The sequence below is a fragment of the Thamnophis elegans genome, chromosome 8, assembly GCF_009769535.1.
Source record: "Thamnophis elegans isolate rThaEle1 chromosome 8, rThaEle1.pri, whole genome shotgun sequence".
In the NCBI taxonomy this organism is placed as follows: domain Eukaryota; kingdom Metazoa; phylum Chordata; class Lepidosauria; order Squamata; family Colubridae; genus Thamnophis; species Thamnophis elegans.
The window spans coordinates 76,050,202-76,075,406 of NC_045548.1; the positions used below are offsets into that span (position 1 = coordinate 76,050,202).

A 25,205-nucleotide genomic window follows, 5' to 3' on the forward strand; every position below is an offset into this window, starting at 1 on the left:
ATCGTTCAACATTACAACGGCACTGAAAACGTGACTTATGACCACTTTTCACACTTATGACGACTGCAGCATCCCTGTGGTCATCAAAATTCAAACACTTGGCAATTGGCTCATATTTATGACAGTTGCAGTGTCCCGGGGTCATGTGATCAACTTTTGACCAGCAACGTCAATGAGGAAGCCAAGTTCACTTTACAACTTAACAACTGCATCGCTTCTCCTAACAACAGTGGCAAGAAAAGTCATAAAATGGGGCAAAGCTCACTTAACAACCATCTAATTTAGCCACAGAAATTTTGGGCTCAGTTGTGGTTGTATGTCGCGGACTACTGGTGTAAGTTTTGCGGATCTAAGAGATGACGCTAATACATTTATAAAATGATGTTTTATTTATATTATAGTTTTGTATGCCTCACTTTAAAGCAATCTTCTGAGGGCCCTTGGCCATGCAGATAGTCCTCAACTTACACCTACATTTGAGCCCAAAATTTCCATTGCTAAGCAAGGCAGTGTAAGTTGCACCCAATTTTATCACCTTTCTTGCCACGGTTGTTAAGCGAACACTGCAATTGTTAAGTGAACTGTGCAGATGTTAAATCAATCCAACCTGCTCCATTGACTTTGCTTGTCAGAAGCTGGCTGGGAAAGTCACCAATGGTGATCTCGTGACCGTGGTAAATGCAAGCCAGTTGTCAAGCATCCAAATTTTGATCATGCAACAGCGGGGATGCTGTACAACAGGGGTGTCAAACTCGCACCCCGCAGGCCAGATGCGTCAGGTGCTGGCCACGCCCATCCCTGGTTTAGCGAAGGGAAAAACAGTCACAATACATCATGTGAAAATGTGATGCTGTGAGTTTGACATACAAGGGCCCACCGTAAGTCACTTGATTATTAGTGTCACTGTAACTTCCAACCATCACTAAATGAATCATTAAAAAGTAAGCATAATATCTACAACTGTACAAAAAGGTGCTTGAAAATTGATTTCTCAAGCAATCCTCAAAACCAATTATCTATAAATCAATTAGGGGACTCACAGCCTTTCACTTCTCACCCCAAACTACAATTCACAGGATTCCATAGGAATTTTACAATCAGTAAGAGTTGAATAAACGCAATATAGGATTGTAACACAAATATTCTTCTCAGCTGCTTAATGAATTCATATTTTGTTATAATGCTGCAGAAGTATGGATTGATAGTTCATAAAGTTTATCTCACCACTGTATAAACATGTAAACCAGCTTATTTAACAATCATGACTTACCCTTAATGTTTCTTAAAGACAACGTATTTTTCTGATAGTGATTATTTATTTATTTATTTATTTATTTATTTATTTATTTATTTATTTATTAGACTTATATACTGCTTCATAGGGCTTTCAGCCCTCTCTAAGTGGTTTACAATTTTTTTTAGCAAATTGAGTCAGCAACTTGCCCCCACACAGTCCGGGTCCTCATTTCACCCACCTCGGAAGGATGAAAGGCTGAATCGACCTTGAGCCGGTGAGATTTGAACCGCTGAACTGCAGATCACAGTCAGCTAAAGTGGCCTGCAGTACTGCACCCTAACCACTGTGCCACCTCGGCTCTTAAAACTCATCCCCTTATAAAAATACCTACCAAGCCGATCTTAAAACATTTGAATTGTTTTTTCTAATTTACAGGATACGTGTGATTAAACCTGCTTCTTTCTTCTTGTTCTCCTCTCCAAAAACAAGAGAAAGAATACGGCCTTAGACAAAAAAGGACCTAAATTGAGAGCTGCATGACAGTTTTCTTTTACTCTGTTGTGCTGGTTAATTGAAGCAAACTGAGGCCCAGATAGAATGGGGCTCAAATCCATAGCTGAGCAGCAGTCTAAAGCAGAGGTCTCCAACCTTGGCAACCTTAAGACTTGTGGACTTCAACTTCCAGAATTCCTCAGCCAGCTTTGATTTGCTGGCTGAGGAATTCTGGGAGTTGAAGTCTACAAGTCTTAAAGTTGCCAAGGTTGGAGACCCCTGGTCTAAAGATCAAAGATTATCTAAGTTTAAATACTAGAACAAGTAAAAGAAGTGTCTAAAAATCACAATAAATAGAATGCTAGAATAATCAAAAAATGGCTATGTATCATTCATCTATACAAAAAATTAAATTAAAAAAATAAAGTATTCCTCAAACTAGTAATAAAGCGGCATGCAAAAAATATTTTAGAACTTTGTACAGCTGTTCATGATTTGAAAATGAGAGTTTTGGATTTTGCCCAAAAGTAATACTGTATTATCTTTGCTATCCATTAAATTAGGCATTTTTTCCAGGTTTCCACACAAGACTCAGAAAGAGGTCTTAATGCTTGAAGAACTAAATCACAGAAAGCAGTGGTATCTTTTTTCCCCCTCAAAATTGCAGAAAAATCTTTTTTAATCAGAATTTACTCCATATTTTATTTGTATGGTATGTACTTTTCTTAATTATCCTGGCATTGTCAATTTAGTTTGGGATGTGTTGAATATTTGAATACCAATTCTTTTGTGCTGGTTATTGACCACAATACAGTTATTTTTTTCCTTGAATTATTACTGAAGTTGTCACAGATTTAAAATTTACAACATTGCAACATCTGAAAAAAATGAATAACATTACACAATAAATGTTTGGAAAATCTGAAGAATTCACCCAAAGTATCAAACTTGAATTCTGGAAGAGTCTAAAATAATCAATGAGTTGATGCACTGAAATATAAAACCCCTTTTCTCCTAAAAATTATTCTTTCAAATAAAATGTTTTTACTAAAAGTATTATCATATTCTTCGGACTATAAGACGCACCGCGTATAAGACGCACCAAGATTTCAAAGAGGTAAGTAAGGAAAAAAAGTTTTTGCCTTCCCTCAGTCTCCAGAAGCACACACCCCTTTTGCCTTGCTCCAGCCCTGCTGAAACCTGCAGGGGGCTGCTGGAAGCTGAGGGAAGGCAAAAAAATGCCTGTTTTTGCAAAAAACGGCCTATTTTTCACAAAAATGGGGTGTGGGGGTGGGACGTCAGGAGGCTAAAAATGGCTATATTGGGTGTATAAGACTCACCAACATTTCCACACTCTTTTAGGGTGGAAAAAAGGTGCGTCTTATACTCCAAAAAATCCGGTATCTGTTGGTACCATTCCTTACATAAATAAAATATATTTTCCATTCTTGAAAAATATTTTCAAAATCTATTACATTTTTTTCTGTTGACTTTTACCTGCTGGTATAAAAAATTTAACGTTGGCTTATCTTCAGTAAACTGGCTCAGAAATCCTTTCGGTAAGTATCGAATTCGCAATTCATATCTAGAGCAAAGGAAAAGAGAATTTAGTACCACTGCCTTTTAAATATTACAGCAATTATGCAATATAAAAAAAAACAGAAAAATACCTTGTCAATAAAAACAAGATATTAATATTTCAACTGATTTTCACACCTGGTATTTGCCACCGTATTTACAGTACAGATAGTCCTCAACTTGCAGCCACAATTGAGCCCAAAATATTTGTTGCTAAGCAAGACAAAGTTGTTAAATGAATTTTGTTCCATTTTATGACCTTTCTGGCTCACAATTGTTAAGTGAATCACTACAGTTATTTGGTTGTTAAGCCAATCTGGCTGCTCCCATTGACTTTGCTTGCTTTGGGCCAATCACCAGGAGACTGAGAGTTCTAGTTCCACCTGAAGTGCAAAGCCAGCTGAGTGATTTTGAGCCAGCCCTAGGAAGCAGGCAATTGCAGGCATTTTTTGAAACCTTGCCCCCCAAAAATTCAGGGGAGTTGCCAAGAATCAAGATGGACTCATAATGAACAAGGGAGGAGAAAATCATGTCAGAATCCTAAAATGGACTATAACTACATGAATTGCTTCCAGTTCCATCACGAGTGGCTTTCAAAGGCTTCCATTATTTTGAAGGCTTTTTGAGCCTTTTTACTTCATCTCTTTATGCCCCTTTAGTACTAAATCGTTTCTGAAGATTAAGAGACTGTGGAACAACATTTAATACTTGTGAGAGAGAGAGAGAGAGCCTTGGGAGGTATTCTATTGTTATTTTTTTTCCTCTATGCAAAAGCCAACCAATCTGGTACAGTGGCCAAAGCTGCTTATGTAACTCAATAATAGAAGACTGGATTTCCCCCCAAAGTGCTTTAAAAAAATCAATACAGGTATTTTGAGAGCAATATGTTGATGAAACCAGAGCATCATTAGGACAGTCCTGCTAGTATAAAGGACTCACAAGGAACAGTCAGTAAATTGGGACATGTGACTGTGGGACGGAGTGACGGAAGCCATTAAATTTCCCATAATTAGCCCATCACCACTAATAGCATTAGGATAAAAACTCCCATTGGTGCATCTCCGAAATGCCAGTCATGGGGAGAAAGAAGGTTTTTCTCTCTATCCACATCTGTTCTTTCTACTACTGGGAGTCCTCAACTTACAACCGTTCATTTAGTGACCGTTCAAAGTTACAACGGCACTGAAAAAAGCAACGGCCGACCATTTTTTACAGTTACAAGCTTTGGTAGCATCCCCATGATAATGCGATCAAAATGTAGACGCTTGGCAATCGGTTCATACTTATGACAATTGCTGCGCCCCAAGGTCATGGGATCATCTTTTTGGCAAGCAAAATCAGTAGGAAGAGCTGAGGTGGCGCAGTGGTTAGAGTGCAGTACTGCAGGCCACTTCAGCTGACTGTTACCTGCAGTTTGGCGGTTCAAATCTCACCAGCTCAAGGTTGACTCAGCCTTCCATCCTTCTGAGGTGGGTGAAATGAGGACCCAGACTGTGGGGGCAATATGCTGACTCTGTAAACTGCTTAGAGAGGGCTGAAAGCCCTATGAAGCGGTATATAAGTCTAACTGCTATTGCTATTGCTAGATTCACTTAACCACCGGGTCACTAACTGATCAAATGCAGTGATTCGCTTTGGCAACTGTGGCAGGAAAGGTGGTAAAATAGGGCAAAACTCACGTAAGAAATGTTTCACTTAATACCTGAAATTTGGGGCTTAACTGTGGTTGTAAATTGAGAACCAACTGTACTTCAGAGCCTTACAACAGAGTTTCTCCAACTCTCAAGAGCAGCCACCATCCAGATCAGTGGGAAACATCACCAGAACAACACCAACGAAGAAGCATTATCAAAGCTACAAAGCCATCCCACCGAAGACAGGTAAGGCAAGCCACCACATATAAGCAGACTTCAGTCCCCTTCACACAGAGGTTACCTAGCCTGGTAATGAAACAGCTGGAGGGAGACAATCACATTCAGAAGAAACCGGCAACCTCCAGCTACTTATGTTCTCTCCTACCGGAGCCGTCTAAACCAGGGGTCAGCAACCTGCTGTTCTGGAGCCACATGTGGCTCTTTCATCCCTCTGCTGCAGCTCCCTGTTGCCGGTCAGCTTCATAATTGATAGGGATTTTAGTTAGGAAAGATAGAGGAAAAAGGATGCTGCTCTAGGAGGAGACTCTATGATGGGAGAACCAGACTTCCGGTAAGCTCCAAAATTGAACGAGGGGCTTCCCGTTAGGACCTTTGTGGCTCTTTGAGTGTTCAAGGTTGCCGACCCCTGGTCTAGAGCAAGGGTGCCCAATCTTGGCAAGCTGAAGTCTTGTGGACTTTCAACTCTCAGAATTCCCCAGCCAGTATGGCCGGCTGAGGAATTCTGGGAAATGAAGTCCACAAGTCCTCCAGTCGTTAAGGGTTTTTTGAGCGTCAGGAGTTTATTTAAAAGGAATTGCAAATTCGAGAGGATTTGGCCACTGAAGCCCCAAAATTAGGAGTAAGCCTAGATGGACCAACAACTGACTGGTCCTGGAAGGTTAGAAATCTTTTCAGGGTTTGGCTTTGCACATGCAATTCTGATGATCATGGATTGCTGATCCTTATTTGTCCTCCCAGCTCACTCGTCTGGGGTTGTGGAGGTCGCACACCTGTGCAAACAACAGAGGCATGTACATGTGTATTGTGTATCTTGGGCTATGTAGGGTGCTCTCATTCTAAGGTGCTCATTATTGCAAGGCAGTTGTGCATTGGGTCTAGTGGTGAGAGCTTGGTCTAGTGCTTAAGGCACCGAGCTAGAAAGTGGGTTCTAGCACCACCTTAACTATGAAAGCAAGCTGGGTGACTTTGAGCCACTCACACTCTTTCAGTCCAACTCACCCTACAAGGTTGTAGTTGTGGGGAAAATAGGAGCAGGAAGGAGTATTCGATATGTTCAGCACCTTGAGTGCTTCTAAAAATGGTATATAAATTAATTATATGAATAGGTCTGACAAAGTAGGAGTCAAAGGAAGACACATATGGTTGTGTAATAGGGAGGAAGAGGAATGTTAGGTCCAGGGGAAAAGTATCACACCATTTGTCGTACACATCGGAAGCATCTTACTACTATGAGTTGAAGGGTTTTTTGAAATAATAGCAAGGCATTAAAATATTGCAGTAAAATGGAGCTAGTGAAAGTAAGTAGCTTTCCCTTCTGGTTTAGTTGTAAAAGGAAGTAATTCAGGCATTCGGTTTTTCCAATGATCAGTCACTGAGAAAGCTTTTCTTTGCAACCTAGTCAATGGCCTCCAGAAGCCTCCAGAGAGGAATAACTTTGATCACAAGACACTTACAGCTTTTCTTTCTATTAAGCTGCGGCTCGGGAGCTTCAGTGGGCAACTCTGATGTTCCTATATTTGTATTCTGCACCATCGTAGCAATTTTCTGTATCCATGTTATTCATTATTTATGATTTGTTATCCTTCAGAACTGTCCTTCCCTTAAGTCAAGATGGGTATATCTATCAATTGCCAATTTCACTTTTAAAATAACTGTTGGGACACCCTAAATGCCAGAAAGATGATTTATTACTTCAAACCAAGTTAGGACAAATAATATGCCTTTGTGGAACACCTGCTAACAATGCCACAAAGATGTTCGTATGAGAAATGTAGCATACCTGTGTGAGCTTATGAGTCCATCTTGATTCTTGGCAACTCCCCTGAATTTTTGGGGGGCAAGGTTTCAAAAAATGCCTGCAATTGCCTGCTTCCTAGGGCTGGCTCAAAATCACTCAGCTGGCTTTGCACTTCAGGTGGAACTAGAACTCTCAGTCTCCTGGTGATTGGCCCAAAGCCACCCAGCCAGTTTTTAATGCCTAAGGCAGGATTAGAATTCAGTCTCCTGGTGACTGGCCTAAAGCCACTCAGCCAGCTTTCATGCCTGAGGCAGGACTAGAACTCACAGCCTCCTTGTGATTTACTCAAAGACACCCAGCTGGCTTTCATGCCTAAGGCAGGACTATAATTCACAGTCTCCTGGTGATTGTCCAAAGCCACCCAGCCAGCTTTCATGCCTAAGGCAGGACTAGACTAGAACTCACAGTCTCCTAGTGATTGACTCAAAGACACCCAGCCGGCTTTCATGCCTGAGGCAGGACTAGAATTCAGGCTCCTGGTTTCCAGAAATGTAACCACTATGTCACTCTGTAAAGCTCTTTTGCATACTGTACTTCCTAAAGTTTGCGCCCTAACATTCTGCTAACACCATTAGAGATCTTAAATATGATTGTGAAAAATAACAGAGATGAAGATGGTGCACCTATATATTTTTCCAAAGAAAATTCTATAATGTAAAAAGGGAAATGTTAATGAGATATGGCCAGAAAGCAGCTATTATTAGCCCATTTCTTGTGTGTGTACCTAAGCCTGGTGTTCATTCCAACATATTACAAATCAGAGTCTTCTAGTTAACTGAGGAAAAGAAACTGAAAAAGTATTCATAAATGCCAGAAATAAGCCATCACATTTCCTGATTCTTGCTGGCATTACTAAGCCTCTTTTTATATGTTTGTAAGATTTCTTCCTTTAAAGAACGTTAAAGCCGTTTAGACAAGAATTCCAGTTAATATATGATTAGAATGCAGCAAAGCATTAAATTGAAACAGTCTTCCAGGATTCCTTTTTTTTTAAAAAAAAATGCTAATTTAAACTTTTGCATGTGCTGTCATCTGATCCCAAACGCTTGCTTTATGGTATTAAGAAAAACCTGACAGCAACTTCTACATTATCCCCCACTTTAAGACAGCAAGGCAGGCTGTACAGTTTTGATAAAGCATGAAGTGACACACTGGAAATATTTTGAATAATTTAACTCCGCCAACACCGCTGTCAGTGTGTTCCTAAGGGATTGTGTAGGACCTGATCACCTGAACATCAGATGTAACAGGATTGTTAAATAAATACCTTCATTCCATAATGCATTAAGATCAGGGAGGCCCACTGAATGCTTAGATGAAACTGTGTATTTTTAGGTTTCATAGCTATATTTTTTACCAAAAAACACAACCCCCCCAAAAAAGATATATTGATATATTTAATACATTCAAGATGTTCAATATTCAAAGGAGTTAGTGGCATTTTTTCCTCCAGAACTTAACACTCCAGATAAGTGTGGAGAGAATTATTTCAGAGGGGTTTTATTCTCAATCGATGACCCCTGCACCCAAAGACAGGCAAAGCCAGAACATGTGGTCATGTACCGCTTGTAAAATACATAATCTCCGAATAAATAAATCACCATATTAATCTTAAAGTACGTGCATGCTCTGTCTATTCCAGAAGACGATCCACAAGATGGCACACACGTTCACATTAAAAGAAGAAGTAGTTAGAAACACCTTACAACAGCTTAAGATAGACAAGAGTGTCTGGGTGTTTGGATGGGCTTAGAGAAGACAATTACATCCTCTCCTTGCTTTACACTTCCTGGTTTCTGCCTTTGTCTTATTCCATCCACCGCTCTTCATTCCACTCATGGACTTCTACATATTAGAAGTCTTTCCTCATTGCCTTGTTGGCAGGATTAATGCAGAGCAGATAAGGAGGCCCATTTTTCCTGCTGTCAACCGCTGGAACAGCAGATAAGCCATTTGGGACACAACTTTGATTTGGTGAGGCTGCCAGCCACTCTCCTATCTTTTTGCGGTTTGCATTTATCACCTTCCTATTTTGTTCTATTTTTTACCCTAATCTGTTAAGACGCAAGAAACCAGGAATCAGGGTAGAGTTCAAAAGCACTATGGGTTTATTCCATGCAACTTACAAACAAGAATCTGATCTATTAATCATTATCTTCTTTTAAAATGACCCCCATAATCCCTTGCGGGGTGGAGTCCAGGCAACTGAATGGAGTTGAGTGTTTACTGGCCGGATGCCCTTCCTGTCGCCAATGCAAAACTTTGTTGAGCAGATATATTCTCATTGTCCCCAGAGAGAAATATCTACCTCTACCTAAGATCAAACTCACAGCCTCCTGATTGTAAGGTGAGAGCGCTACCTCTGGGCCACCGCACTACTCAAGAATCTGATCTACTAATGGTCAAGGCAGATTGGTGCCAGATAAACCTCAACAGGCTTCGGAAGGGGAGGGGGAGGCTGGACTAAGGTTTCTTACGAGGCGCAGTGACTTCAAACTGATGATGTGTTTGACCCCATCCTCGGGCTCAGCCAGGTCAACTCCTACATCACCCTAAAAACAGATCTCCCTTTCTGTAGTTTTGCCAAAACAACCAGTATCACACCGTCTCTATTCCGAAGCAGCAGGAAGAAAGCCATCTCCTTGTAAACTTCATCGTGGTTATTTCAACCCATGAACAGGCTACGATGCAATTTATACACTCAGGCAATTAAATCCAATGTTTTGCATTTGTAAGATGGAAATGAACCTTACTTCCATTCCTCTGGTGCATGTCCTAGTTCAAATTTCTCTCTCACGTTTGAGACCCCCATATCCGGATGCAGCCAATGAACTTCCTCAGACTGTAGGTGACTAAGTCGTAAACCAAAGCAGGCTACATTTTTTACTTTGTGACAGTCCACTATCTTTTGAATTATGCCCTAAAGGTGGGAGAGGGGAAAGAATAAAATGTTTAGTTTGATAGAAAATATGTTTTATAGTTTTTCTGAGCACCTCTCAAATGCATATTCTGATATAAAAGGGAATGATATAACATAATAAATGCTTTGCATAAATTGTGTCTGAATAAGAGGGTTTAATAATGAAACATTAGCCGTAAACATTCATACATGATCTTGCAAAAGCCAAACAATATCACATGTTTACACTGGAAGATGCCTGAAATTTTAGTTCGTTGTCCAATATTAAATATTCTACTTCTGGCAAGTGAATAAAAAGTATTAAGAAAGTATAGGTATTCTTCACAATGACTAGAATGACTAGAAGCCATGAGACAGAGGAAAAGGTAAGGAATTTCTACTGCAGCCTCATGCAGAAAAATGGTGGCTTTTACTCAGCTTGCAGTCAGTAGTTTTAGTAATTTTTTTATTTATTGAATTAATGTGCCACTCACTATCAAGCGATTCTGGGTGGTTTGGGGTGATATACAGATGTTCAAATTAATACTTGCTTGCCAAGTATGATGGCTCATAATAACAGAGTTGGAAGGAACCTTAGAGGTCTTCTAGTCCAGTGTTGTGGCCCGCCAGCGGATCTGGCAGCAGATTTGGACAGTGAGGAAGTTGGGGAGGAACCTGGGCCAGTCCTGAAGTCTAGGGAAGACTCTGACAAGTGCTCTGCATCGGAGGCAGAGAGGGGGGCAGAGCATTATGCCAGTTATCAGCTGCCTTCAGAGTCAGGCACCAGTGAGGCAGAAGAACAGCTGGAGCTTGTTCCCAGTGTGCGCATGCGCAGAGTTGCCAGACAAAGGGAATAGCTAAAGAACAGGGGTCGGCTTGGGAATAAGGCCACAGGTGGACGATGAATGGCCCCTCCCAGAGGAAATAAAAGAGGAGCGACAGGGGAGTGGAGTTTGCAGGAGACAATTTGTTCACTTAATTGGTTCGTGACTCTCCGAGTCTCCTCGCCAAGTTTTGCAGATATCGGCCTGGCAGCTCTCCAAGCCAGATAAAGTCTGTGATTGTAAATCCTCCCTTGAAAGACTTTGCTGGATGTGAATGAGCAGAATTCACAGTACATTAATAAAATGGGTTTTGGTCAGTTTGCTTCATGCTCTTGGGAAGCCTTTGTCAGAACATGCAGGGGTGTCAAATTCAATTCACTTTGAGATTGAGGGCTGCATCAGGGTTGTGTTTGACCTCGGGGGTCTGGGTGGACGTGGCCAGGGTAGGTGTGGCCAGCTCAATATGATTCGTGTTGGGGGTGCTGGTGGCAGCCCAAGCGCTCTATCAGCGAAAACAGGCTTTCCGAGCTCAGTTTTTGGCTGCAATGGCCTCCTGCAATCCTCTGCCAGTGAAAATGGAACTTCAGAGGGCCGCGTGCGAATCAGCCCCATAGGCCAAATCCGGTCCCCACGCCTTGAGTTTGACACTCCTGTTCTAGTCCAATCCACTGCTCAGACAGGAAACCCCAAACCATTCCATGGGTGTTCAGAAAGAATCATCAAGTTAAGGACACCATAATGCTACTGTATAAGGCTGGATTTCAGGACAATGTGATAGCTCTTTTGGAAACAATGCAACTTTGCAAATTGTAGCTTTTTCCCAATGATCTGAGAAGCTGAACATACAATTTTTCAAAATTCTGCAATACCATAAAACAATAGCACAACCTTGACCTTTTCCTTACAAAGAATTGTCCTATAACTGATATTCTGCAATGCTTTTCCTACTGGTGGTCGCCAAAAAAAGAAGGATAATAAAATGTTTATTCACATATTTTTCTTATTAAATTTATATGCTGCCTATCTCTCCGACAGGGCAGTTCTGTTCAAAATGTTGAACTATGAGAAAAGAAGAAATGAGTTAAAATAAATGGTGTTTCAATATCATTTCTATGTGGTGCTTGTTTTCTAGCCTAGAAGATGCCAATATTAATCAGAGGGAGTTTTTTTTAAAAAAAAAGATGTTGCTTTTAAATTTAAAAATATATAAAATACTACTATCAGGTACTGTTTCACTATTCCTAAAAAGCAGAAGCTATTCATCACCTCCACATCTTCACTGTCAACCCTAAGGCAAATCGGTATGGTGTTCTAAGTTTGAATTTTTATATATAATCAAGTGTTGTTGTTACTTGTGAAGTCCTGTCCAACCCATCACGATCCTATGGGCAACTTTCCTCAAGGCCTTACTGTCCTCTACCATCCCCCAGAGTCCATTTAAGCTCACGCAGACTCGCTTCGGAAACTCCAGCCAGCCACCTCATTCTCTGTCATCCCCTTCTTCTTTTGCCCTCAATCTTTCCCAGTATTAGGCTCTTCTCCAGGGAGTCCTTCCTTCTCATTAGGTGGCCAAAGTATTTGAGTTTCATCTTTAGGATCTGGCCTTCTAAAGAGCAGCCAGGGTTGATGTCCTCTAGGACTGACCGGTTGGATGGCCTTGCAGTCCAAGGGACTCGCAGGAATCTTCTCCAGCACCATAGTTCAAAGGCCTCCATTCTTTGGCGTTCAGCCTTTCAACTTTTACAGCCATAGATTGCAACTGGGAAAACCATAGCATAATTAAGTGTAATCCCATGTTTTTCAAGGAGCAACTTTAGGACTTCAACTCTCATATCTTTCAAGTCTAAGAGTCCATGAAGAAAGAGAAACAACTAGAGCACTCAACATTTGTGTTACACAGCCAACAAAAGTTACTTGGCTTACCTTATGAGAATGGCTTCCACATCAGAATATCTAAAATGTTTGAAAACATGAAATCAACTCACCCAAACATCTGTGGCATCTCCATGTCGGATAATACTGGCCCACGTTGTTGGTTCACTGTTGCTTTCAAAATAATGGAAAACCTTCAGGACCCGTTCCATTGTCCCTGGAGAACGTTCCACCCCAGAACTGAGGTGTGTTTTTGTGCTTGAGCTTGGCGTGTGATTCAAGTTTGGGTCTAGATAAGCTGCTGCCATCGTTTTGCTAGATGCTAGGTATCTGTCATATTCTGAAATGGGAAGAAAACAAAGCACGCTCCTCAGTCTCACAAATCTCCAGAGCCATCTTAATTGAAACATACCGTTTATATTCTATAATAAATCAATATCTCCAAAGATTAGTTTCTATTCCTCATGAATAATGACTTTTTAAAATTAAACAGTAAATCTCATCAGGCTCCACACTGAAATTTATACTTCGTTATTGCGCTACAATTTCCAAAGTCAGACTTTATTAGGACTGTGATGCACACATTTTAATGGCACGGTTGTCAAAGACAAAGCATTCTGATGAGCAGGGTATCTCACCTTAACAAGAATGTTGAGGGGAGGGAAAAAATCGAAATAGAAATTACTACTCAAATGCATCTTGCTAGGTTAATCTAACCTTGCTTAGGTTACTTATATATTTATGAAATGTCGGTTTTATTGAACACAGTCTGGGTCTGCTTCAAAACAAGCACACATCAAAGATGTATATCTAGTTTTTAACACTAAATCAAACCAAATGAGTAAACACACTTTCTTAATTTTAAAAGCCATTCAAAACAATCCAAAAATACATCTAATGCCAGCAGCCACTGCACAGTTCCCACACCTAAAATCAAAGTCAGCAGTTAAAAGCTCCAGTGGTCAGAGACCAGGATATAATGGCTAGCAGATGGCATGCCACTTTAATTCTTGCAATTGGGGAGATGAGATTATCCTTTACTTTAAAAAAAAAAAGGAAATGAAGGAGAGGGAGGGAGGAAGGAAGGAAAGGAGTTAACTCTATAGAAAATTTAGTGGCACAAAAGTAGTTTAAAGCAGTGTTTCTCAACCTTGGCAACTTGAAGATGTCCGGACTTCAAGTCCCAGAATTCCCCAGCCAGCATTCGCTGGCTGGGGAATTCTGGGACTTGAAGTCCGGACATCTTCAAGTTGCCAAGGTTGAGAAACACTGCTTTAAAGGATCCATGTAGTCTGATCATCCCTATAGTACATCTCTGGTTCTACATGGAACTTAAAGCTAGCAGGGGTTGAGATAAGAGTTTCATGAGATAATAACAGCATATTGACCGCTGAGTTTCCCTGCTAGTAGTTTCCAAAGTAATTTCCAAATGCAACAGTGCAGAATATAAATGAAAACCTTGAAGAAAAGGCACAAGGAGTGGGAGAACTGCAAGGTTGCAGGAGCCTAATTAATACTGCTTTAACTGTCAGTATATTGACGCAACCTTCATCGACTTTACATAATGCCTTAAGCACTGTTCAAGAGAGGCATTGCAATTCTTTTTCCTTGAGGAAATTTCAGGAAAGTAGCTTCATCTGACTGAAGGTTAAGAAGAAAATGGATAGGCTGGATGATAGTTGCTGGATTTTTAAAAAAAAAATCTTTATAAAATGTGAAAATTCAGGGAGGAATAGGTAGCATCAGGAAAAAAAACTTGTGGGTCAGGGGTCTAACTCAAAAAAAGATTTTTGAAGAAGCTCAAGACCTCCAGTTTTCTCTCCTACAAAATGAAGGTGGTCCTGCAAAAATTATCTTGATTTTTAAAAATGATTTTATAAAGAGAGGCTGCAGTCTAGTATAGAAATAAACCTTAGAAATAATACATTTTTTTCCTTGGCGACTAATTAAATTATGTTGGAAGCTATACTGGTACTAGGTCCTCCTCCCCTCCCCCCGGTCCACTTTTCATGAGCATTTCTGTTAAAATTAAGATCAAGCAAAGGAAAAATGCCTCCAAGATATTTAAGATTCAAGACCCTTATTATTTCTGTCACTGTTCCCACAGTCACCTCTACTGCAGTTAAGCTAGCTAGCTATGTTGTAATAACCCTGCCAAAAAACTAAAATGTAATTTAGCAGTTTAACAGCCTACATAGGATTGTCCAAGATCACATATTGCAGCTTTCAGGAAATTTGATATAATAAGAAACAAAACAAAACAAAAGAATATCCTGAAGAATGAAAGGTGACTGAATGAAAGGAATGAAAAGAATAATTTGACCAAATCTTAACTGTTCTCATTTGCACTAATTTCAAGATGCTTAACACAAGATATAATTAAAAAATCTGATCTTACTGAAATGTAGCTTTGACTCTTATAAATGGTTTCCATAAATCGTATCTGGAGTTAAATGCATTTGCCGAAATATAATGAACTGCCTTTATTTGCTTCAGTCTTAAACCTAATAACATTTGAAGCCTGCCTTTGCTTCCTTGTTTTGTCTACTGTCATAATAGATAATCAGAAAATTGTAAGCCCAAATCTGGGGGACCCAAGCCCCATGACTGGAGTGCACTGAGGGCTAATCTGGGGGAGAGGGAAAAGAGCATGGAAGTACTGCTTTACTAAGAAACTTCAAGACGGGTGTCCAACATTGGCAAGTTTAATACTAATGGACTTCAAGTCCCAGAATTCTCCAGCCAGAATTCTGAGACTTCAAGTTCATTAGTGTTAAAATTGCCGAGGTTGGACATCCCTGTTCCAAGAGATAAACCTATCCAGATGGTATATAGCCGAGATGGTGAACCTATGGCAGGTGTGCCAGCATCCTCTCTGATGGCATGCGAGCTGTCGCCTTCATTCAGCTCTGACCTGTATGTGCATGCACCTCCAGCGGGCCAGCGGGCCTTTGGGTCTCTGTTGGGCATGCGCAAGGCGTGTGGGGTGGCGTTGTGCGTGCATGCGCAAGGGTGGGTCGCATGTGTGAGATCACACATGAATGCATGGGGGCATGGGACGTACAAGGGGATCACGTGCACATGCGAGGGGGGGGTCACATGTGAATGCCGGGGGTGTCCAACTGGGAGTCTTCAACCTTGGCAACTGTAAGACTTGTGGAGTTCAACTCCCAGAATTCCTCAGCCAGCAAGCTGGTTGAGGAACTCAGGGAGATGAAGTCCACAAGTCTTAAAGTTGCCAAGGAGACCCTTGCCCTATACCATTTCAAGCAAGTGGCTGTCCAGTCACTTTTTGAAAGCCTCCAGTAATGGAGCACCCCAAACCTCTGAAGGCAAGCTGTTCCATTGGTTGATTGCTCTCACCGTTAGAAATCTCTTAGTTCTGGGTTGTTTCTGTCCTTAATTAGTTTCCAATCATTGTTTCTTGCCTTGTCTTTTGGTACTTTTGGGAAATATTTTGAATCCCTCATCTTTGTAGGAGCCCCTCAAATATTGAAACAATGCTATCATGTCTCCCCTAGTCCTTTTTCATTAGACCAAACATATCCAATTCCTGTAGCCGTTCTTTGTATGTTTAGTCTTTGTATGTTTAGTATGCTTAGGAGGAGCCGAGGTGGCGCAGTGGTTAAATGCAGCACTGCAGGCTACTTCAGCTGACTGCGGTTCAGCAGTTCGGCTGTTCAAATCCCACCAGGCTCAAGGTTGGCTCAGCCTTCCATCCTTCCGAGGTGGGTAAAATGAGCACCCAGATTGTTGTTGGGGGCAATATGCTGACTCTGTAAACCGCTTAGAGAGGGCTGAAAGCCCTATGAAGCGGTATATGAGTCTAACTATTGCTATAGTCTCCAACCCCCTAATCATTCTAGTTGCTCTTCTCTGCATTCTTTCCAGAATCTCAAGATCTTTTTTATATTGTTGGAGGAGAGATAAAGAATTGTTTCACCTTAGTTCCGGGGTGGTGGTGATATGATATGCCAGCAGAGTCAAGCTAGGTATTTTCTTAATTTTTGATAGGGTGAGCCCAAAGTTTGCCATCACTTCTCTACTGGGAGAGTTACCTACACCAGGGGTCACCAACGTTTTGGACCTTAGGACCACTAAATTCATAATTTTAAATCCTGCGGACCACTAATATGATTTTTTTTAAAAGATAAGTAATATTTAGTGCAATATAAAAATGCAAATATTTTTTTCTGTGGACCACCAAAATTTCCTCATGGACCACCAGTGGTCCACAGACCACCATTTGGTGACCACTGACCTACAACCTCAACAGGATTTGTTTTATCTTTCCTCTGAGAGAGTTTTCATCTCGAGTGAAACGGACTGAGTTAAACTCAACTCCCAATAGGAGAAAAAAATAGGCAGGGACTAAGCAGGGCTCCCAACAACAGAGGATTAATATAGGTTGAACAATGATAGCTCTAGTAGTCAACTACATTAACCTAATTTCGTTTATTTTCTTCAGGGCAACTCAAATTGTTCCCTGAGGAGTTGTCATCAATTTCTATTTTCAGGCTGTTCACACCCCCTTATTTATTTCTAATATCATTAACTGTTTCTTTGCCATCCCTTTATATACCTTTATATTAGATTTACTTCACAATTTATTTTGTCTAGAATTCTTTGAAGCTCAACATGCAAGTCACATCAAGGAAAATTTTATGGAGATGCCACTTCCCCCCTCTCCCACACCCAAAAGGCTATTTCAATTTAGGAAGGGAAAGTCCCAAAACAAACACCACTCATACCCTATTTGTGATCAGCAACTACAATTAAGAGCGTGGATGTAAATGCATCTTTTTTAAAAAGAAAATTTTTAAAAAGAAAATTCTCTTCTAACATCCAAAATGAAAATGTTTAAAGCTTAATTGTTTCAATGAGTTTCTTCCAGGTATGGATAGATTTTAAATCCAAATCCCACCAAATTAATTGAAACATTTATGAAATGGCCAACCCACTCCTCCACACCCACGCACACAAAACACAAAAAGCACTTGGTACATCCTCTTCAGAAACAATGTTTTCTGTCCTATTTCATATCCTGGTCATCTACACATCTACTACCTTTTCCTATCTTCTCATGTAGGCATGGTAATGCTAATAACTGTATAATTTTCACAATTTGCAAGGCAGTAAGTGGCTGCATTTAGACAGCATACAGATGGAAATAATAGAATAATTCCACAACTGCGGAAATTGCCATCTGGTGCCTACTGTACTGATTCAATTTATTTCCGAGTTACTCAATGAGCTGCAGAAATAAATATTCAGGCCTCTATTAAAAAGGGCATCCTTGCATATTCAATGAAAGCATCATAGCCCTTAAGGGTCCTATAAGTAGAGACTGTTATGGCAGATTCCACCATTTAAAGCAGTGTTTCTCAACCTTGGCAATTTGAAGATGTCCGGACTTCAACTCCCAGAATTCCCCAATTCTGGGAGTTGAAGTCCGGACATCTTCAAGTTGCTAAGGTTGAGAATGACAGTTGGTCTTACCTGAACTGTTATTTTAAGAGATGTTTGCAGGATGGGCCAGAGATGGTATTATCACAGCCAATTGGCCTCAAGGTTGAAGCTGAAGCCACGCCTCTGGGCTCCTCTCCTCTGACTCCAGTTTCAATGCAGTATGCGCTCCCCAAGATCCCGAAAACAAGTCACAAAGGAGACACCTCCACCCCACAATACTGTCTATCTAACCTAGGGTGGGAACTGGCCCATCCTGCAAACACCTCTTAAAATAATAGTTCAGGTAAGACCAACTGTCATTTTCCAGAGTGGGTTTGCAGGATGCAAACCTTGGATTGCTGGGAGGAGAAGAGAAAAAACAAAAAAGCAGGGACAAAAGTAGCTCTATCGCGTCAGAAGCTCCACACCCTACCAAAGAGACTGTTAATGCAGGATAGCAACTATGTCCCCTTTTGAAAAATCGAAACGCATCAGACGCTTTAAATAGAGGCTTGTGCTTCAGTTTACCTTATTTCTAATCTTGGATCTTTACTGTAAAAACAAATGCAAGTCAGTAAGTCACAGAAGAAGACACTTGTTTGAGGCAACGATTATGCCAAGGAATCGTTGCTGACAAAAAAAAAAAGCCCATGATATCCTGGCCCGGCTTGAAAGTTCTAAATTTGCAACATTGTGTATTTGTGCATGCGCGTTGTGTTGTACACAAATTCCCTTCTCTCATCTCTATGGGTTGTCTTTGTCTTCTTCCTCAGTCTTAAGAGGCCAGGAAGTTTGAGGGTTTTGCCCAGCGTCTTACCAATATTTGAGGGGCTGCCACAGAGTGGAAGGGGTCAAGGTATTTTCCAAAGCACCTCAAGGCCGGACAAGGAAGAATGGATGGAAACAGAACAAGGAGGGATTCAACCTGGAAATAAGGAGGAATTTCCTGACAGTGAGAGCAATCAGCCGATGGAACAGAAGTTGCCTTCGGAAGTTGTGGGAGCTTCATCACGGGAGGCTTTCAAGAAGAGCTTGGACTGCCAGAAATGGTGTAGGGTCTCCTGCTTGGACGGGGGGTTGGACTAGATGACTTGCAAGGTCCCTTCCACCTCTGTTAATCTGTATGTGTATTCCTAGCCCTGCATTCTTCTGGACTATCAAGAGAGCTCTGAAGTTGCTCCTGGGATCTGTTGGAGCCACTGCACCAACTTAAGAGGTGCAGCCCTAAGCGGTTCTACTAGCAACTGAGCGGTTCTACTACCGCTTTGGCTTTCGATTTCCGTATTCATTCTAGGTCTTCCTTCAGGCCCTGGTACTTCCCCAGCTCCTCATAGTCCTTCTTCCTGATGTTTGTATCATCTGGCACCACTGCATTTATCACCACTGTCTTCTGGTCTTTGTCCACTCCCACAATGTCTGGTTGGCTGCCCAATGCAGGTAGTCCTCAACTTACAACAATTCATTTAGTGACCGTTCAAAAATACAACAGCACTGAAAAATTACAACTATTTTTCACTCTTGCGACAAATTTATGTTGCAGCATCCCCTTGGTCACGTGATCAAAATTTTGCTGTTTTGCAACCGACTCATATTTATGATGGTTACAGTGTCTCATGGGTCACATGATCAGCTTTTGCCACCTTCAAACAAGCAAAGTCAATGGGGAAGCCAGATTCACTTAACAACTGGGTTACAGGTAGTCCTCGACTTACAACCGTTCATTTGTGACTGTTCAACAGTTACAACAAAAGGGACATTTTTCACAGCTGCATCTTCATGATCCTGTGATCAAAATTCAGGTGCTTGGCAACTGATTCATACTTATGACGGTTACAGTGTCTTGAGGTCACACGATCCCCTTTTATAACCTCTTGACACGCAAAGTCAATGGGGAGGCCAGATTCACTTAACAACTGGGTTACGAACTGCAATTATTCCCTTAACAAGTGTTGCAAGAAAGGTCGTAAAATGGGGCATAACTCATTTTACAAATATTTCACAGCAACATAAATTTTGGGCTGAATTGTGGTCGTAAGTCGAGGACTACCTGTACCTGCCTATACATCATCTGGATCGGAAAGTCCCATGAGATCTTTGCCCTCTCATTCTTCTATAGCAGGGGTGTCAAACTGGCAGCCCATGGATTGGATGCATCACATGCAGGCCACGCCCATTCCAGCTCCACGAAGGGCAAAAAACTGTCACGATACGTCTCGTGATGGCAACGTGACAGCGTGAGTTTGATACCCAGGTTCTATAGACTCTCCCATCAGGACTTGAGCAAGTCTAGCCCATGGACTGGGCAGATGTTCCTGTTCACAGTGCATGTGTGTGTGTGTGTGCATGTGTTTACACATGTACAGGCGTGCATAAGGCAAGCATGTACTAAGTCTGTGATGGCGAACCTATGGCACGCGTGCCAGAAGTGGCATGCAGAGCCATCTCTCCAGGCATGCGAGCCATTGCCCATTGCTATTCCTGGTTCCAGCATGCTGGCCAGTTGGTCTTTACACGCACAGGAGCACCGGGAACCGGAAGAGCAGCCGCCTTGTGCGGATGTGCACTCTGGGAAGATTATCTTCTGGTTTCTGGCATGCGCAAAAGCACCAGTCAGCTAGTCTTTGCATGCACATATGCTCCAGAAACCAGAAGACCAGATGCCCGATGTGCATGTATACACCAGAAACCAGAAGATCTTCCCTTGCACGCATGCACACAGGGTAGCTGCTCTTCCGGTTTCCGGCACACACGTCTGTGTGAAGATCAGCTGACCAGCACGCCGACACTCCCATTTTGCCACTCGGTGCCGAAAAGGTTCACCAATACTGTACTAAGTGAAAGTTTCCCAGCTATAAATGAAATCTTCACTGTAATTCAAGGATGATAACACAGCAAAACTCGGTGATTTAGAACTCCTGTCTTCTCCTAAATCACCCAGCCTCCCTACTCTCTTTTCCAGCATTTTCTCCTCTGCCACAAAAAACGCTTGCCTTACATTCATATATCTCCTGTTAGTAATCATGGCATGTTTACATTCTCCACACCCCTGCTTAAATAATTAGCCAATAATGGAATCTTGACAGTCTTTTACTGGATCATGTTTCATTGCAGCGGTGTGTACAAAAAAAATGAAAGAGGAAACTGCAGTTGGTAAGAGAAGCTGAGCATAGATTAGCCCAAGGCATAATAGGCCAGATGTCTAACCCAGGTTTTGGGAGTGACAAATGCCCTGGGCTGGTATCTCTTGATTTTTAAGCAGATATTGCACACTATTCTATGTTTGGCACACACATTCTGTTACCTATTAGTTGACATTTGGTATTTTCCACAACCAAGAATCTCAATTTCACACTTAACCTCCATAACAAATTAAGCATTTTGTACAAGCTGGAATGCATATTGCTTACTGTATTAAAATAAATCAAATGTTGACTGGCGGCTGTAACCAATTGCATGCTAAGACCAAATCACACCTGAAGTGGTAGGATGGCTGTTTTTGCCACTCTGCCTGATATTGGAAGATTGCACGAATCCTACAAAGCTTATCTCAACTAGAGAATGGGAAGAGCAAAGCCTTTTAAAAAGTATATACTCCATGTTCTGTCAATTAACTGAAGTCCAAACAACAATACAATAAAATTAAAAGTAATAAGATATATATGTACACCAGCAGCAAAAACTGAATCTGTATTCCAAGTGCCAGGCTGAATAAGAATATCCTTCCCTCCTAGGAGCAATTTAGAATCATGGTAATTCTATTTATTTTTTTTCTCAAAATTAATACCGAGAGACAGGTTTGGTCTAGTGGTTAAGGCACCAAGCTAAAAACCAGGAGACTGTGAGTTCTAGTCTTGCCTGCAAACTGATTAGTCCTGTTGCAACCAATAGACCAATTTTTTCAGTTAATCTGAAAAAAGCAGACCCGGCACTTGCAAAACAAAAAACAAAAACCCTAGGATGAATGTTCCTGAATTCATTCAAGAGTTATGCCAACAATCCAATTGTTTTTTATATTACATATCAATATGTAAAAATCAATATTTTTAATTATTTTGATTTGTATCGAATATACGTATTTCCTCCAATATGAAAGCAACTTACAGCATTACAATAGGGTGAGATGGGTGGCAAACAAATTTAATAAAATACTGTTTCCCTGAAAATAAGACCTATCCCAAAAATAAGACCTAGCGTGTTTTTCACATACAACTAATATAAGCCTTACCCCCCCAAAATAAGCCCTACTTACGCACCTGTGCAGCCAGTGCCTGCCCACTCCATCTGGTTGCTCACGGTGTTATCGACACAAAGTGAGACAAGGCGAGGGGGTGGAGCTGCCCCACACGCCCTGCACCGGCTTATCTCAGGGCCCCCATAACCAGGCCATCCATGCCCCTATGACTGCCTTGCAGTGGCAGCACCAGTGACCATGTCCAGCAGGAACCCATGTGGCCACTGGCCCACTTCTGCTTGCTCATGATAGCAACTAGGCAGGTGCTGTGGCCACAAGGTGAGGCAGGTGTCAGAGCCTGGGCAGCCTGGCTGTGGGGGCCCTAAGTTTTAAGTCTGTGTGGGGCAACTCCATCCTCAACACTGGCATGCCACGTGGCCTCCTGCCTCACCGTGAGCAACAGAAGACAGTGAGCCTCCCGTACATGGCAGGGGGAATAAGACATCCCCAAAAATAAGCCCTAGAACTTATTTCGTAGCCCAAAAGAAAATAAGACCCAATCTTATTTTTGGGAAAAGACGGATAAATAAAATAAACATTAAGCAAAATAAAACAAATAGTAGATTATCCTTGTTTTCTTCTATATGATGCTGTACCTTGATTTAAAATTCTGAGTCCAGGGCATAATTAGAACATAATAACAGAGTTGGAAGCAGCACTGGGCATGCTCCTGTGTGTGGGATTAAAAAGGGATATAACCATGTTGATACCAGAATCGCCTACATCAATTTAGGTTCATTTGGGTTTACTAATGCTCACTATTAATTAGGATCAGAAACTTTTTCAGAGATTTCAGAGATAATCAACCAACCTGTTCTAGGGAAGCACTTGCATGAATGTTTTCTATTAAACCCAGAATTTTTTCTTTCTTTCACTATATTGATGTGTGTGCCCCTTGTTTTTGTCAATGTATATTCAATTTAAATATCATCTAACTTTAATGAGATCTTACAACCACTACTATATCATCTTAATACAGATTTTTTATTTATAAGCAAATGATATAAAAATGAAAATAAGCTAATTAAATACTGCTCTAATTATTCCTACTAACAACATTAGCAAAACACACTTGGCCAATAAAAAATTCTAAATTCTAAACAGTAATTCATATTATAGCCAGAGCTGAACGTCTGATAAATTGCTTCCTTACCTAATCAGACTATGAAGCCAGGATTTGAAAATGTTCTGCCTTTTCCAATCTATCAGTCCTAACTGGGTCAGAATTTAAACAAACCAGAAACTCTGCTTCCTCATCTTCTAAGTTAGTTTAGCTGATTTCATTGATGTTAGGACAGCATTTAAAAGCATGTTTCTTATAAGCAATAAACTAGATCATTACATTTAAGTATTGCCACCATAAATCTTGATAATGTAATCAGCAATTTGAAGAAATATGTCACCTTTCTCCTTTTCCTTTATTATTAAAGTTTTCTTACTGTACGGCCATATTGAAGTGACCAGGTTCTCAGGTCAAATTAACTTGCAATATAACTTCAAAGCAATTTTGCAACTGGAAATAAACATTAAAAACTCTCTAAGTGTTACTGGAGTTTCTAGATGGTAGTAGAATAAATTTTGTAAATATTAATCCAACAAAGTAATAACTTGGTGTCCGGTATTCTAGGACCAAGAAAGTAAATATTCCTGATATGAATTTGCTATGTGTAAGGTTAACATTGCCACTATTGAATACAATTTTACAAGAAAACGATTACTAAAGCAGTAAGAAAAAGTGCCCAAGCTCCAGAGAAAAACTTTAAAACCTACCCAGGAAGTCCATTTATTTTAGAGAATTCACGATCAAATGCAGCTATAACCTTAAATTAACCATGATTACAATCAGAAAAGTTTGAATGATGCAAATCCAAAACCATGAATCTTTGGTTCTCCTTTTACTCTGCGCTGTAAAAGGTTAGGCTTCGTTTAGGCTTCTTAACTAATACTTCATCATGATTATAAGCTTGGACCCTACTTCCAGTGGAGGTAGTGGATCAGTCATCAGTAAACTGAGTTTAAACATGGGATAAGCACATGTCCATCATCTCACAATTAAAAAAAAAAAATTCAAAAGGCAGACTAGATGGACCACTAGATTTTTCTCTGCAGTCAATTTTCTAGGTTTCTAGGTTTCTGTTTACATCTGTTAGTCACTTTGTTACTATGTCATGCATATGCCAAACGGCCTAGTTAAATACTGTGTATTTCTAAAAGCAAGCCAAAGGCATTGTAACTAAAACCAAGCCAGGAGCACGTTAATCATCATTAGCTTTCATTTCAGGTTTAAAGATCAAATAATTGAAATGCAATTACTGCTACTAATAAAAACAGCATAATAGAGTTATGTATCAGCACAGAGGCCTTCGAAGGACGATAGCACACAAGCAAAGAATCGGGAAAAAAATAACAATTTCTCAGTACAGGTTTAGGTTTGATTTAGGACACAACTGGAGCCAGAATGTCTGTTAGAAGCCATTGCAGTCATAAATCAAGTCAGACCCGATTTTATGACAATCTTTATGGCAGTTGTTAAGCGGATCACCATAGCTGTTAAGCAAATCAAGCAAATCAAGCATTCATTAAGCTAATTCAGCTTCTCCCATCGGCATCTTTTGCCAGTAATCGGCAATTACAATCACGGACTGCAGGAAGATGCACCCGTCATAAATGCGAGCCAGATGCCCAGCACCTGAACTGCAATCACATGACCATGGAAGTGGTCAGAAGTACAGGTCAGAAATCCTTTTTTCCCAAGAACATCATAAATTTGAACCATTGTTAAACGAATATAGGTTTCCTCAACTTATGACCACAACTGAATCCAAAATTTCTGTTGCAAAGTGAAAACAGTTGTAAAGTTAATTTTGCCCCATTTTACGACCTGTCTTGCCATAGTTGTAAAGTGACTCACAACAGTTGTTAAGTTAGTAGCGCAGTGGTTTAGTGAATCTG

The 25,205-nt window shown here is 40.8% G+C and overlaps 1 protein-coding gene across 10 annotated transcripts in view; it reads right to left on the reverse strand.

Moving 5' to 3' along the window:
• Window positions 1-25,205, reverse strand: part of PTK2 (protein tyrosine kinase 2) — a 205,806-nt gene that overhangs the window by 105,988 nt on the left and 74,613 nt on the right. For all 10 annotated transcript variants that reach the window (XM_032222562.1, XM_032222560.1, XM_032222556.1 and 7 more), the window contains 3 exons: window positions 12,688-12,914; window positions 9,733-9,899; window positions 3,227-3,314 (listed from right to left, as the gene is read on the reverse strand). In XM_032222562.1, the coding sequence (XP_032078453.1) occupies window positions 3,227-3,314; window positions 9,733-9,899; window positions 12,688-12,882 (450 nt within the window). In that variant the 5' untranslated portion in view covers window positions 12,883-12,914. The remainder of the gene's footprint in view (window positions 1-3,226; window positions 3,315-9,732; window positions 9,900-12,687; window positions 12,915-25,205) is intronic.